Source organism: Bos indicus, chromosome 25 (assembly GCF_029378745.1).
Source record: "Bos indicus isolate NIAB-ARS_2022 breed Sahiwal x Tharparkar chromosome 25, NIAB-ARS_B.indTharparkar_mat_pri_1.0, whole genome shotgun sequence".
NCBI lineage: Eukaryota > Metazoa > Chordata > Mammalia > Artiodactyla > Bovidae > Bos > Bos indicus.
The window spans coordinates 2828580-2841533 of NC_091784.1; the positions used below are offsets into that span (position 1 = coordinate 2828580).

At 60.4% G+C, this 12954-nt stretch overlaps 1 protein-coding gene across 6 annotated transcripts in view; it reads right to left on the bottom strand.

Moving 5' to 3' along the window:
- ABCA3 (ATP binding cassette subfamily A member 3) overlaps positions 1–12954 on the bottom strand; it is a 41437-nt gene that overhangs the window by 3385 nt on the left and 25098 nt on the right. For all 6 annotated transcript variants that reach the window (XM_070779461.1, XM_070779462.1, XM_070779459.1 and 3 more), the window contains 14 exons: positions 12427–12581; positions 12043–12198; positions 11749–11959; positions 10613–10763; positions 8215–8313; positions 6712–6898; positions 5684–5987; positions 5085–5358; positions 3307–3511; positions 2674–2893; positions 2236–2394; positions 1791–1963; positions 1148–1276; positions 832–1026 (listed from right to left, as the gene is read on the bottom strand). In XM_070779461.1, coding sequence (XP_070635562.1) covers positions 832–1026; positions 1148–1276; positions 1791–1963; positions 2236–2394; positions 2674–2893; positions 3307–3511; positions 5085–5358; positions 5684–5987; positions 6712–6898; positions 8215–8313; positions 10613–10763; positions 11749–11959; positions 12043–12198; positions 12427–12581 — 2618 coding nt within the window. The remainder of the gene's footprint in view (positions 1–831; positions 1027–1147; positions 1277–1790; positions 1964–2235; positions 2395–2673; positions 2894–3306; positions 3512–5084; positions 5359–5683; positions 5988–6711; positions 6899–8214; positions 8314–10612; positions 10764–11748; positions 11960–12042; positions 12199–12426; positions 12582–12954) is intronic.

The window sequence follows — 12954 nt, forward strand, 5'->3', positions numbered from 1 at the left end:
GACCCCCTACAGAGCCCTGGTGTCTGTGGGCTCCAGCCACAGCCTGGGGTCTCCTCTGTCTGCTTTTCTTGTGTGCTGTTCAGGCCTTGAAATACTACGTGAGGGGTTCTCGGAGGTCCAGGATGAAAGCCTTCCTGCAGAGAGGATGCTCTGCGTGCTGTGGTCGTGGCATGGCTGACTGGGAGCCCCTGATGCCGGTTCAGTAGATGCTGTCACTCCCAGGCACAGGCCCTTCTCTGCTCCTTCCGCTGCCATGCTCAGCACACGTGGAACTGTTCACACAGTCCCCGGGAGCAGGATGGCCTGCTTCATGCTAACTCAGAGGGGTGGCTCTTCGTTTCTGCCCCCTACACACAATAAGGTCCTTAACCCACGCCCAAGTCTCAGGGGCCAGACTGGCCTCTGTGCAGGGGTGGCTCCTGCTTGCAGACTCCAGCTGGGGGTCGTCACTAAGCCTCTCACTCTTCCATGATCTCAACCATGGGGTTTAAGGTTAACCTTTCATCCAGCTTTTGGTTCTTGGTTTGAATGGCCCAGGGCACCATTGCCATCACTGTGCACACAGACTAGAGTCCTTTTGAGAGGACAGAATTCTGTGGGTGCCGCTCTGTGCCCAGGTCCAGAGATGTCACTAGTCCGGGGTTGGGGGGGACCCAGTCTCAGCCTTCCTGCCTGCCGTGCCTGGTATCTTCCAGCCCCGGGTGCTCTGATACAGCCTCACTCCTCTCTCCACCACTTGCTTAGCTCTGGCCGCGGCTACTGCCTCGTCCTGCTGTCCCTGAGCCTCGAGCCAGAGGCCAGCCTCATCCCTGCCTCCCTGGCCGCACCCACCTTCCCGATGTCAGAGCTGATGCTGTAGCCCCCAACAAAGGCGTCCCCAGAGGTGATGGTCTCCTCCCCGGTCAGCATCTTGAAAGTCGTGGTTTTCCCGGCTCCGTTGAAGCCCAGCAAGCCGAAGCACTCCCCTTTCTGCACCGCGAGGGACACCTTGTCCACAGCGAGGAGCGGCGCCCGCTGCTCATACACCTGCGCGTGCGCGGAGAACACAGCCATGCGGAGGTGGGGGCAGGAGGCCCAGGGCAGGGCCAGCCGGGGTGGGGCGGAGCAGAGCAGTCTGGGCGGGGCCAGCCGGGGCGGGCCACCTCACCTTGCAGAGCTCCTTGATGATCAGAGGTGTGTCCAGCAGGGAGTCCAGGCTGGGGGACAGGATGCGGTTCCTTTCGTCCATCACGTCCTGGTCTTCAGGGAGCGCCGCCGTCTGGGTGTACACTTCTGTCTAGTTGTTTGGAAAACAGCCGCCGGGGTGAGCTCCCCCGAGGGGTCCGTTCCCGTGGGAGGAAGAGCTAACTAACTAAGGTCTCCCAGGCCGCTCACCCCATTTCAGCCCCACGCGGGCCAACTCAGGTCTTCCAACTCTCTCCCAGGAGAGCTAGGCGGCCATCAGGGCTGACACTGGCCCCGAGGAAACACACACTCCTTTCCTTAGAAAAGCCTAGTGTCTTTGCCCCATTAGCCCTGGGGCCACCTGTCCTGCAAGTGATGTCTTGGCAGGTTTTGTTTGTTTGGGGAAGAAATGTATGTGACAAACACGAGGGCGCCGGGGCCCCCAGGTCTCCGGGGAGACTGAGATCCCCGAGGCCTCAGGCTCCCTCGACCCATGGCTTCAGAGAGCCCCAGGGGACGCTGTGAGCACTGCCGGTGGACTCCCTGCGCAGTGGCCCCAAGGAAGGCCGACCTCGGTGGCAGGGTGCCCCCCAGCAGAGCGGCTGGAGGCCCAACGGGCCACTCACCAGTGCCCGCCTCCTCTGGAAGGCACACAGGCAGGTCTTCAGCCTCCATAGCAGGTCGGCCTCCACGAGGAAGAGCAGGGTGAGGTAGGCAAACCCTGAGGCGGCCATGGAGGTCACGAACCTGCCGACCCCCGGGGTGCTCCACGCGTAGAAGTTCTCTTGGTACTGGATGTCTGTGAAACACGGGACAGGGTGCTGCACCCGTGGCTTGGAGCGCCCCTCCCCTCTGGGGGTCCCAGCCCCCCCAGTCCTCTCTCACGACCCCGAAGTGCCTGTGCCCAACCCCTGGGTGAAGGCTGCACCGGTGGGGCCCACTGGGCCTCTAAGGGTGTGTCACAGCCACATGGGGACCCAAGCACTGCCCGCATTTTGGCGGCTTCACCTTCGAGGTGGCCCTTGTGCCTGCGAGGGGTTCAGCTGTCCGGAGTAAGGCCTGGACACTCACTGTATTTCCGGCAGTAGTGGGCCGCCACGTCGGAGGAGGTGCAGTACCGTCTGGTTTCGTAGTTCTCGTAGAAGTTGCTCACTGCCATCCCCAAGCAGTGGTTGGGAAGCACCAGGAACACGCGGTCCAGGGTTCTGGAAAGTTCTTCTAACTTGACCGCTGTGGGGAGGAAGCACAGGCCAGTCAGCACGGGAGGACACACTGCACCTGTATGTGAGGTGCAGGAAGAGCTGGTGTCTGGAGTTCCCCATGCAGCTCAGCCGTGCCTGCCCCAGGGATCCAGCACCGGCCCTGCTCTCCTGCTGGTGTGGGTGCACGGGTGCCGTGGGGCAGGGCCGCCTGGGCACAACGGCTGCAGCACGCCTGGCCAGGGTGCCGGCTGGTTGAGCGGCTCTGCGGGTCACGGAGTGGGTGAAGGGGTGGGCTCCTGGCGCCCACCTGGGATGCGCATGATGGTGACAACGAGGAAGGTGGCGATGCCCGACAGGATGTTGAATATGGTCAGCCGCGTGTAGGCGGTGGCCGCCCCAGAGAAAAAGAAGCTCATCAGGTACATGAGGGGGATGATGGCCCAGCCGTAGAGCGTGAGCAGCAGCAGGGCGTCGGCCACGTGCCCGTCCCGCGTGAAGGCGTGCACGTCGAAGGCCTTGAACACCACCTGCAGCGGCACAGACAGGGTGCGTGAGTCCCTGCCCAGCAGCCCCCAGGCCCCACCTCCCAAAGGAGGAGAGGTCGGGGGGCGGGGCGTGAAGAGTGGAGGGGTGGGGCACAAAGAAGGGAGGAGGTGGGGCGTGAAGGTGGGCAGGGTCAGTCAGGGTGGTGAAGACAGGAGGGGCACGGCCTGAAGACAGGCAGGGGCGTGAAGACCGGAGGGGGCGGGGCTGAAGAAGGGCGGGGCGGGGCTTGAAGGCGGCGGGGCGGGGCGTGAAGATGGGCGGGGCTGCCAGGGCCTTCCCACCCTCCTCCCGCAGCAGGGGTGGTGCCGCCAGCACCTGCTGGGAGCCCAGGGTGATTCTGCGGGTTTCCCCCAACCCCAGACGCGGGGAAAGGCCCCAGCGCCACGCAGCTCACCAGCAGCAGCAGACTGGGGATGAGGAAGGACAGGAGGTCCCACAGCAGAGCCGAGAGCCAGAAAATAGCCACGTGGACACCACTCACGAACTGCACATGCTTGGCTTGGATGGCCCTCTCGCTGACTGCTAGGATGGAGAATGTGCTCGCCAGGAATGCCATGGCGAACAGCAAGTTGAGGGCGATGTCAAATCCTTTCCGGCCCCTGTGGCGGGAGGCAGGGAGGGCACAAGACAGGTCAGGAATAGAGCACAGCACGTCCTGGCAGCTGGGCCATCCAGTGCTGGCTCACTATTGTCCAAAGCGGGTGATGCAGTGACTCAGCCACTAAAGAGGGTTAAGGAAGAATCCAGAGCCTCAGGGGGCTCCATACCAGGAAAACTGCATCCCCCTACCCCACCCAGGAACAGCTCCCCTTCTGGGCATCCGGTCCACAGTGATGGCACTGCCGCCCTCCCAGTGGCCTTCCGTTCCCTGTGCACCCACTCCCCACAGACACTCAGGTGTGGATCCGACACTTCCGCCCCGCTCTGTGGCAGCCCAGGTCAGACCCGCCATTGGGCATGGCATCAGGGTAGTGGCAGTCTCCCCACTCTCATTCTTGAGTGGGCAGGACCTTCAGGTGCCAGCAACACCTATCAGAGACCAGGGCCAACAGCACCATTCTGTAGCTTAAACTGCCCCCTCCCCACCCCCTGAACGTTTCAACACGCCGTGCTGGGGTGGGGAATGCTCTGAACTGATGAAGTGCTGGCACATGTAGATGAGACTCGAGAGTGAAAGCCAGTCACTCAAGGCCACATGGTGTCTGATTCCACCTACGGGAAATGTCCAGGACAGGCAAACCACGGGGACAGAGAGTGGACTCCCGGCTGCTTAGAGGTAGAGGGAAGAGGAACGGGGAGTGACTGCCACGGAGCCACGGTTCCTTGAAGATAATGAAAACATTCGATAAAACTATATTGTGGTGATGGCTCCATCACTCAATGTACTAGAAACCATTCGATTGTGCATCGTGAACCACAGAACCATATGGCAGGTGGGTCATATCTCTTAGAGCTGTTTCAGCAAAAGAAAAACTCCTGTTCTCATCCACTTTCACCATGCTAAGCCCGACTCCCCAGCCTGACCCCTGGTGCAGCGAGAACAGAGGACTGCCACCCAGTCTCTGCTTTCACAGTGGGGTCGAGAGGGGGCGGAGGGGAGGAGGACACCGAAGGGCCAGGAGGCAGTCTAAAGTGGGAGGTGGCGATGAAAGCCCCATCAATGAACTGCCCTGAGGTGGGGTGACAGTTCTGCAATAAACAGACTTTTCTGGTTTCATCTGGACAGTCCCCAGAGGTCTAGGGGCTCTGCAATCGGGAAGAGGAGAGTCCTACACCATGAAGGTGACAAGGCCAAGGACAGAGATGCCTGAGATGGTCCCAGACTTGAGGCCACTGAGGGGCAGCGACACACACATATGCCGGGCACTGAAGGCCGTACCCCCAGGACATAGATCGGCAAGCGCTGGGTGCAGATTTGGGAAGAGGGTGCAGCACCCTCCAGATCCACAGGAGTCGCCGGTGGGGCCTAAGTGTGTGTGGGCTGGGGTCTCCCCAAAGTCTCAGCTGTCCCAGGAAAGGTTTTATGTGGAAGGCTGGGGAGGCTGTGGGGTTGGGGTCCCCGTGGGAGGAGCCCAGCAGTGCCTCGGGTGTGGAGGCGGTCAGTCCTGGTGCTAGGAGCAGGTCCTGAGCACTTGGGGACGGGGTCCTGAGGGGGTGGGACAGGGCACATACTCATTGAACTGATCCTTGGCAGCCTGTAGGGCGCTCCGGGGCTGGGGGAAGTTGGACACCGTGATGGAGGCCCGGGGGCCACACAGCAGCTTGAACAGGAGGTTGTCCACGACGGCCAGCGCAGTGGCTGGGGAGTGGTACGCTTGGTTGTTGAACAGGGCGGTGATGACCGTGCGCTCGCCCGTGTCTCTGAAGGACGCTGCCACCAGGCACCGCTCGTTGAAGCCGCCCCCCTCCACTGAGGCCCTGAAAATCAGGAACTCCTCCAGGTCACCTGTGTGGTGGCGGCAGGGGCAACGGCAGGGTCAGTGGCGTGGATGACTGGCTCAAGGCCGGCAGCCCGCCAAGGCCCCGCTCTGAGTGCCTGTCCTGAAGGGCCGCAGGAACCATAGAAAGGACACATCACCTTCCACCCACACACTGTCCGGGGCTGTGGGGCCACGGGGTGGGAGCCACAGGACCCAAGGCTGCAGGCCTGGGGGGCACCCCCATAGCCACAAGCTCTTCCTTCTGCACCTCCACATGGGTGAGAAGGGGCCTCTGCCAGCACAAGCCACGCCCCCAAGCCCCCCAGGACACCCCCCTGAGATGCCCCTTACCCAGCACCTCTCGAGGCTCCTGGCCCTCGGCCTGCAGCATGTCTTTCAGATGCTCCGACAGCTGCTGATCCAGCCGAGAGGTCCCGGGGACCGAGAAGGGCACGACGGTGTGGCCGTACTCGCCCAGGGTCAGCTTCAGGAGGGGGTCGTCGAAGATCTCGGAGGAGTAGTTGATGGCCAGGAGGGCCAGGGTGAGGCACGTCACGGGTACCAGGACCTGGGCCGCCGCCACCTTCCACTCGCGCCAGCTGTAGATGGCCTTCTTCAGGAACATGGCCCAGAACTGCTGGCAGTGGAGGGCCAGCTGCAACAGAGGGGGACGGGGTGACGTGGCCGCCAGCCTGAGCCAGCCCTGCCCCTGCCCCCGGGGCCTCCGGCTGACAGTGGCGCGCTGGGTCCCGGGCCTCCCCCCAGGGCTCGGGCCCTGACATGGACGACCCATGAGAGCACCTCCTTGTAGGTGCCCCTGGGCCTTGGGGCCTCACACCAGCTGTGGCGGCAGGGCAGGCGCTATTCCATCATCCAAGGATGTTAGGGGACCCTGTGCTACCCCAGAGAGGAGCCAAGGCCTCCGCCTTCCGTCCCTGCTGGTTGGAAGACTCCCGCCGCGCTCACAGCAGAGCAGGTGCACAAACCTCCCGCTGCCTGTATTCCCCACGCTCAGTCCTTCACTGTGCAGGTCAGGCTGGCAGGGACCAGAGCCCAGCTCCGCTGTGAGCTGCCCAGGCGACCTCGGCCCAGGCCTCAGCTTCCTGTCTGTAAAACGGGCCCACGGCTGCCTCTGTCTCGCTGGGTACAGGGCACATGTACATGGGGCGGTCAGCCTTATGAACGGCATTTGCCCTTGTTCGTGAGTGGCCAAGTTAGAACAACGAGAAGTGGCGGGTGTTCAGTTAAAATGCTCCGGGTTTTCCTTCTCTGGGCCAGCCTTCAGGAGCATGAACTGCGACCTGCCCTCTTCCTGGGGGCCTGGACCCTCTGGATGCCCGCGTTTGCCCTCACGGCCTCTGATACTCTCACGCTCTCACCCCGGTGTTGAGCCTAACGGCAGTGCACTCCTCCTCAATCAGCGCACCGACCCCGTCGGTCGGGTCCATGGTCGCACACAGGTGGCCATCCGCGGCCCAGTCGCTGGCCCGCCTCTCGTGCTGGTACTGCAGGGCAGGGAGCTGGATGGCCTGGATATCCATGCTGCTGTCCACCAGCTTGCCAACCCTGGCCGAGACACGGAGGCCGGGTCAGAAAAGGCTCCTCGGGGAGGGGGGGGGGCAGCAGAGGAGGAAAGCCAGTGACCGTCAGGGGAACTCAGGCAGATGGCCATCTGTTCTGCCAGCTGGGCCTTCATGTGCCCATTCACACACTCATCCCTGCCTATCTCCAGGACGCCAGCTGCGGAGACCAGGCAAAGCCCAGGAGAGAGAGAGAAAACCAGGCAGGCCCTGATCCTGAGGGCCCTGGTCTCCTGGAGAGACTGACCACGGCCAGCATTTATGCCCCAGACGGTCCAGGGGACAGGATGGGGCACAGGGCACAACGGCAGTGTGGGGAGGGCTTGTCACAGTGTGGAGACCTGAGGGTCAGGGGTCACTGCATGCCAAGACAAGGAGGCAGAAGAATGTATCTTGGGAGGGGCCACCTCGGGGCGGGCATGATGGTGCATGCGGGGGAGCCATCCCATGGACTGTAGCCTGCCAGGCTCCTCTGTCCATGGAATTCTCCAGGCAAGAGTACTGGAGTGGGTTGCCATTTCCTTCTCCAGTGTACTTCCCAACCCAGGGATAGAACCCGGGTCTCCTGCATTGCAGGCAGATTCTTTACCAACTGAGCTACTCAGAAGTACATGTAGGGGGTGGGTGGGGGCAAAGCTGGCAGGTCCTCAGGTGGCAGAGATCGGAGTCATGGCCTTGGGCTGCGTGGGGGGCTGCACTGAGGCTGGGAGCCAGCCAACCTGTGCACCTGTGTATTTATATTCACTGATGGTATTGCCTCCTCTAGGCTGTGAGCCCCAAGGAAAAAAATCTGCATAACATTTATTTTTGTATTTCTTGTTCCTAGCACTGTATCTGCCGAATAAAGCATTCAAGAAATGCTTGACTAATGTGTTAATTGTTTGGAGCCCATGCCCCAGTTCTGAGAGGTGAAGGCTAAATTTCGAATCTTCACTACAGAAGGAGACATGCCTGGGGATGATCACCTGAACTCTAGAAGAGCTCCCTGGAGGGGCCCAGGGGAGGGGCCGACACACACAGTGGGAGTGGAGCATCCGGGCATCAGAGTTCCACTGCTCTGCGGTCTGAGTCACCCGAGTGTCGGGAACCTGGCCGAGTCTGTGCCGGTGTTACTAACAGGGCCCTGCAGATGTGAGCTCAGGCCCTGAGGGCTGGCCTGCTGCCCTCCTGCCACCCCGGGCTGCGGGTCAAGCTCGGACGGGCGTTCCAGATGACAGTCAAGGGCACTGCTGTATCATCACCCTTTAGAAAAGCCACCCGCAGGGCTGAGACCCCGGCGGATGCAGATGCACAGGTACTGACCGGAGGAAGACCTCCTCCATGGTGGTGACGGAGGCCCCGAAGCTGGCAATGCCCAGCTCCTTCTGCTTCTTCTCCAGTTTAGCAAAAAGACTTTCAAACCTGAAAAAAAAAAAAAAGAGACCAGGGTGGTAAGTCGCTTCTCAGTGACTTTCTAGATGGTGTGTTCCTAAACAATCACCTCAGTGCAGTGTGGGGGAGGGGCAAAGGAAGGTGAGCCTCTGGAGATGGTGTCTCAGAAACAAAGCTCAGCTTTGTCACCCCCTGTCCCCCTTCCTCCTCCAACATAGCACTTTTTTAAATAATCTTTTTTTTTTTGGCCAGCCATGCTGTGTGGCTTGTGGAATCTCAGTTCCCTGACCAGGGATTGAACCCGGCAGTGAAAGTGCCGAATCCCAACCGTCAAATTGCCAGGGAAGTCCCCACACAACCTCTTTTGGGTACTTGGGCCTATAAGGCACTCTTTGATGGCACACACGTACATGAAGTCACAGACCAAACCAAAAGAAATTGGGGAATATTCATGGACTTGTAGGACACAGAAGTCCTTTCTAAGGAGAAATCACAAAGGAAAAGATAGAACCCATTTGATGTAAAATATCTGCGAGGGAAAAACCTCTCACAAAATTAGAAGGCAGCAATGAATTAGGTCTTCCTAGTGGCTCAGACGGTAAAGCGTCTGCCTGCAATGCAGGAGATCTGGGTTCGATTCCTCGGTTGGGAAAATACCCTGGAGAAGGAAATGGCACCCCACTCCAGTACTCTCGCCTGGAAAATTCCATGGACTGAGGAGCCTGGTAGGCCACAGTCCAAGGGGTCGCAAAGAGTTGGACACGACTGAGCGACTTCACTTCACTTCACTTCAATGAATGGGAAAAAAGGTACAACAGAAGTGGTCGATGTTAATACTGAACACACAGGACTGGGGCGTGCAACGGCCAGAAGCAGCGACGCTTAGCACCCAGTAAGCACCGGAAGTGCTCAGTCTGCCAGCAGGAGTGGAAGAAACACAAATGATAAGTACGCAGTGTGGGCCATTCCCACCCATGAGATACACAAGTAATGAGGAGAAGTCTGATTCAAAGCTGGCGTCGGTAAAATGGACCCTCCCCGTCCTGCTGCTGGGGAAGTCAAACTCAAAACCTGTCCGGGGAGAGTCTGGTAACAGGTACCCCACTGCTGGGGATCCATCCCAAGGGGCCACTGGAGACCTCAACAGAGTTTTCTAGAAAGATGTGCATTAGCATATTTGCATGTGTGTGTCTGTAAAACATGAACATGTGATGACAGAGTAGGTGTTAAATTATAGTACATCTAAGTCAGGGAACGCTGCCGTGATTAAAACCACATTGCTCAGTCAGGCTGGTAGCAAGATTAATTGCACCTGTAAGTTTTCTATTCCAAAGTTTCTGCATGTGAATCAGAAGTTCGTTTTTACCTGCCCACATGGGGAGACTGCTCTGTTTACGAGGCATGTGTCCACAGCTCAGACTACGAGACCAAGAAGATATGTGAGTTCACAGCTGCACACTAACCCTGAATGGTTGCAGTGTGAGGAGCAAGCTACGCATGGAGAGCGCCAGTGCACCCAACACCCTGTGATGACCACCCTTCCCCTCGGGTACAGCCCTGACGCACAGGGAGGCCTGGCACCCCAGGCCCAGCAAGTAGACTCACCAGGTACCAACCATCACCGGCCCAGGAGCTGAGAGGGACCCTGGCCAAGCCCACAGGTGCAGGGTGCGTGTCTCACACACAGGCCCCTTAAGTCCCACTGAGCCCCCTTTTCAGATCTGCACCTGTGTGTGTTCTGGGACATGTATGTACCTCTGTGTGCTCTCTCTAGGATGTGTGCCTAAGCATGCTCCAGGACACATATGTACCTGTGCATGCCCTGGGACACACACGTGCTCATGTGTGCTCTGTGACACGTATATACCTTTGCATGCTCTGGGACACATATGTACTTGTGTGCGCTCTGGGACACACACAGCCCATGCATGCTCTGTGACACGTATGTACCTGTGCACAGTCTGGGACACGTATGTACCTGTGCACGTTCTGGGACACAGATGTACCTGTGCATACTCTGGGACAAACATGTGCCTGTGCGTGCTCTGGGACACATATGTACTTGTGCATGCTCTGGGACACACACGTGTCCGTGTGTGCTCTGGGACACGTATATACCTGTGCATGTTCTGGGACACAGACATGCCCATGTGTGCTCTGGTACACATATGTACCTGTGCATGCTCTGGGACACATATGTACCCATGTGTACTCTGGGACACAGACGTGCCCGTGCATGCTCTGGGACACGTATGTATCTGTGTGTGTTCTGGGGTACATGTATGTACCTGTGCATGCTCTGGGACACACACATGCCACACGTATGTACCTGTGCGTGCTCTCCTTGGGAAGAATGAACGACAGCTCTGCCCCGGCGCTGCTCTCCAAGGTGGCGTTGGGGACGTGGTGCTGGACCAGCCGGGAGATGCCCTCCGGGTTGCAGTGGGGCTCCTTCACCAGCGTCATGTGGTAGCCTGCGCCTGAACACCCCAGAGTGTTCGGTGCTCACCCAGTGAGCCCAGTGGGGTTCACCCAGGGCCCCGGGCTCCCTGGGGAGGAGGCAGGCTCCTGGGGAAGGGGCTGCAGAATGGGGGCAAGTGAAATGGAATCGATGCCCCTCAGGGTGCCTCAGGGCTGTCATGAGGGGCTCAGCTCCCCTCCCCTCACCCTCGCTGGGGAGAGATGCTGGAGGACCCGCAGTGCTGAGCACAAGGAGGTGAGAGCAGAGCTAGACTTCAGACTGCAAGTGGCAGAGGCTGGGTCCAAACTGTCCCCAAGACCTCTTCTCCCTGCTTCCTTGGTAACAGAGCCTCAGGACAAAGGCCGTCCTCTCCAGCCTCCCCCCAGCCTGATGGTGAGCACTTGGGGTCACCTGCCACTTGCGGGGCTGTGTGTTGGCCAGGGGAAGCTGTGGGGGTTCAGAGCGCACCTCCTGGGGTGTCTGGGGGAGGGGCGCTGCACCTCTGCCTTTGCTTCCTCTGCGGGTGGGACATGAGCAGACCTGGCCTGCCAGGACCATGCCGGATGGCGAGCAGTCCTCCAGAAGGGAAGCTGCACTCACATAGCAAAGAGGGGGCTGACTGCACCCACTGCCCACCCGCCCTGGGCAGTGCCGCGGGCCCCCCGCCTGTTCAGGAGCTGTGATGCTGGCAAGCAGACTTGGCTCCTCCAACGGCACCCCCGCTCTTGGCAGGGCCGGCATTGACTGTTAGTCCACCAGTCAAGGCCAAACAATGCTCCAGATTAAGACTTTCTGTTCTCCTCCTCGTCATTCTCACAGCCCCTCTGCCTGGGCCTCGGGTCTCCACCCACAGGGAGCAGACAGGCCGTCTAGAGAAGGCCGCTCCCCACCTGACCTCAGGGGCCCTCAGGGAACATGACCAGTGGGCACTTTCTCCGGCACCTGGACCAGCCACGTGGACCCCGTGCGGAATGGACTTTCAGCTACCCGCCGGCCCCGCTCACCGTATTTCTCCTTGAGGAACAGCGACGACCCGCAGCACTGCAGCTCCCCCTTGGCCATGATGGCGATGCGGTCCCCCAGCAGGTCAGCCTCGTCCATGAAGTGGGTGGTCAGCAGGATGGTGCGATCGCTCTTGTGCTGCTGCAGAAGGTCCCAGATGGCCCTCCTGGAGATGGCGTCCACGCCCGAGGTGGGCTCGTCCAGCATCAGCACCTGGAGGGCGGAGGGGCAGCCCCGTGAGGACGGCAGAGCCCTGGCCTGGGCTGCAGGCCGCGCCACAGGCCCCCCGGGCCTACTTTGGAGCCCGCGATGAGGGCGATGCCGATGGAGAGCTTGCGCCGCATCCCGCCGCTCAGAAACCTGCTCCGGGAATCCCGCTTCTCCTCCAGCCCGAGCACGTGCAGCATGCGTTTGACCTCCTCAGGGCACTTCTGACGTGGCAAGCCTTTCAGCTGAAACAGCAGGGATGGAGATCTGGCCCGTCCAGGCGGCACCAGCCTTGGTGCTGTCCCTGTCCCTCCCCATGCTGGACCTCATGCCCTGACCACCCCGCACCCCACAGTCTGCTGACGGCTCCCTGGGGCAGGTTCGGTTTTCTGGGAGGCTAAGGGCTCCGAGGCTGCCTCACGGATGATGGGACCACCGCGGCAGCCCGCACACCCTGTCCCCTGCCGGCTCACCTGAGCGTAGAAATACAGGTGCTCGGCAACGGTCAGGTCGTCAAACAAGACGTCATGCTGTGGGCACAGGCCTAGGCTTTTCCGGATCTGATCCATGTCCTGGGAGACTTCGTACCCGCTGATGTATGCTCGTCCACTGGTCGGGGGGAAGAGACCTAGGGCCGAGCAGAAGACCCCGGGGCCTGAGGTCAATGCAAACACCCTCCAGGAGCAGAAGGAGGGCTGAGCCTCCCTGGTTCGCGTGGTGAGTGCCCCGCCCCACCGAGTGGGCCTCCAGAGGCAGAGGAGGGTCATCAGCCCTGGGTGCTGATGCGGCCCTGAGCCCTCAGGCAGAGATGGGGTGGCTGGTACCTGGGGGAGCAGGTCAGAGGGCAGTCCCAGGAACCCAGGAGAAGCAAAGCCCGGAGGATGGTTACTGCCCCATGACCTCCTGACCCTGTGGCCTGGTCCCCACAGGATCTTGATCCCGGGCACCTTGGCTTATTAGGGATGAGTGGCATGTCCCCCACACCCTCGGACCCCAGGTCC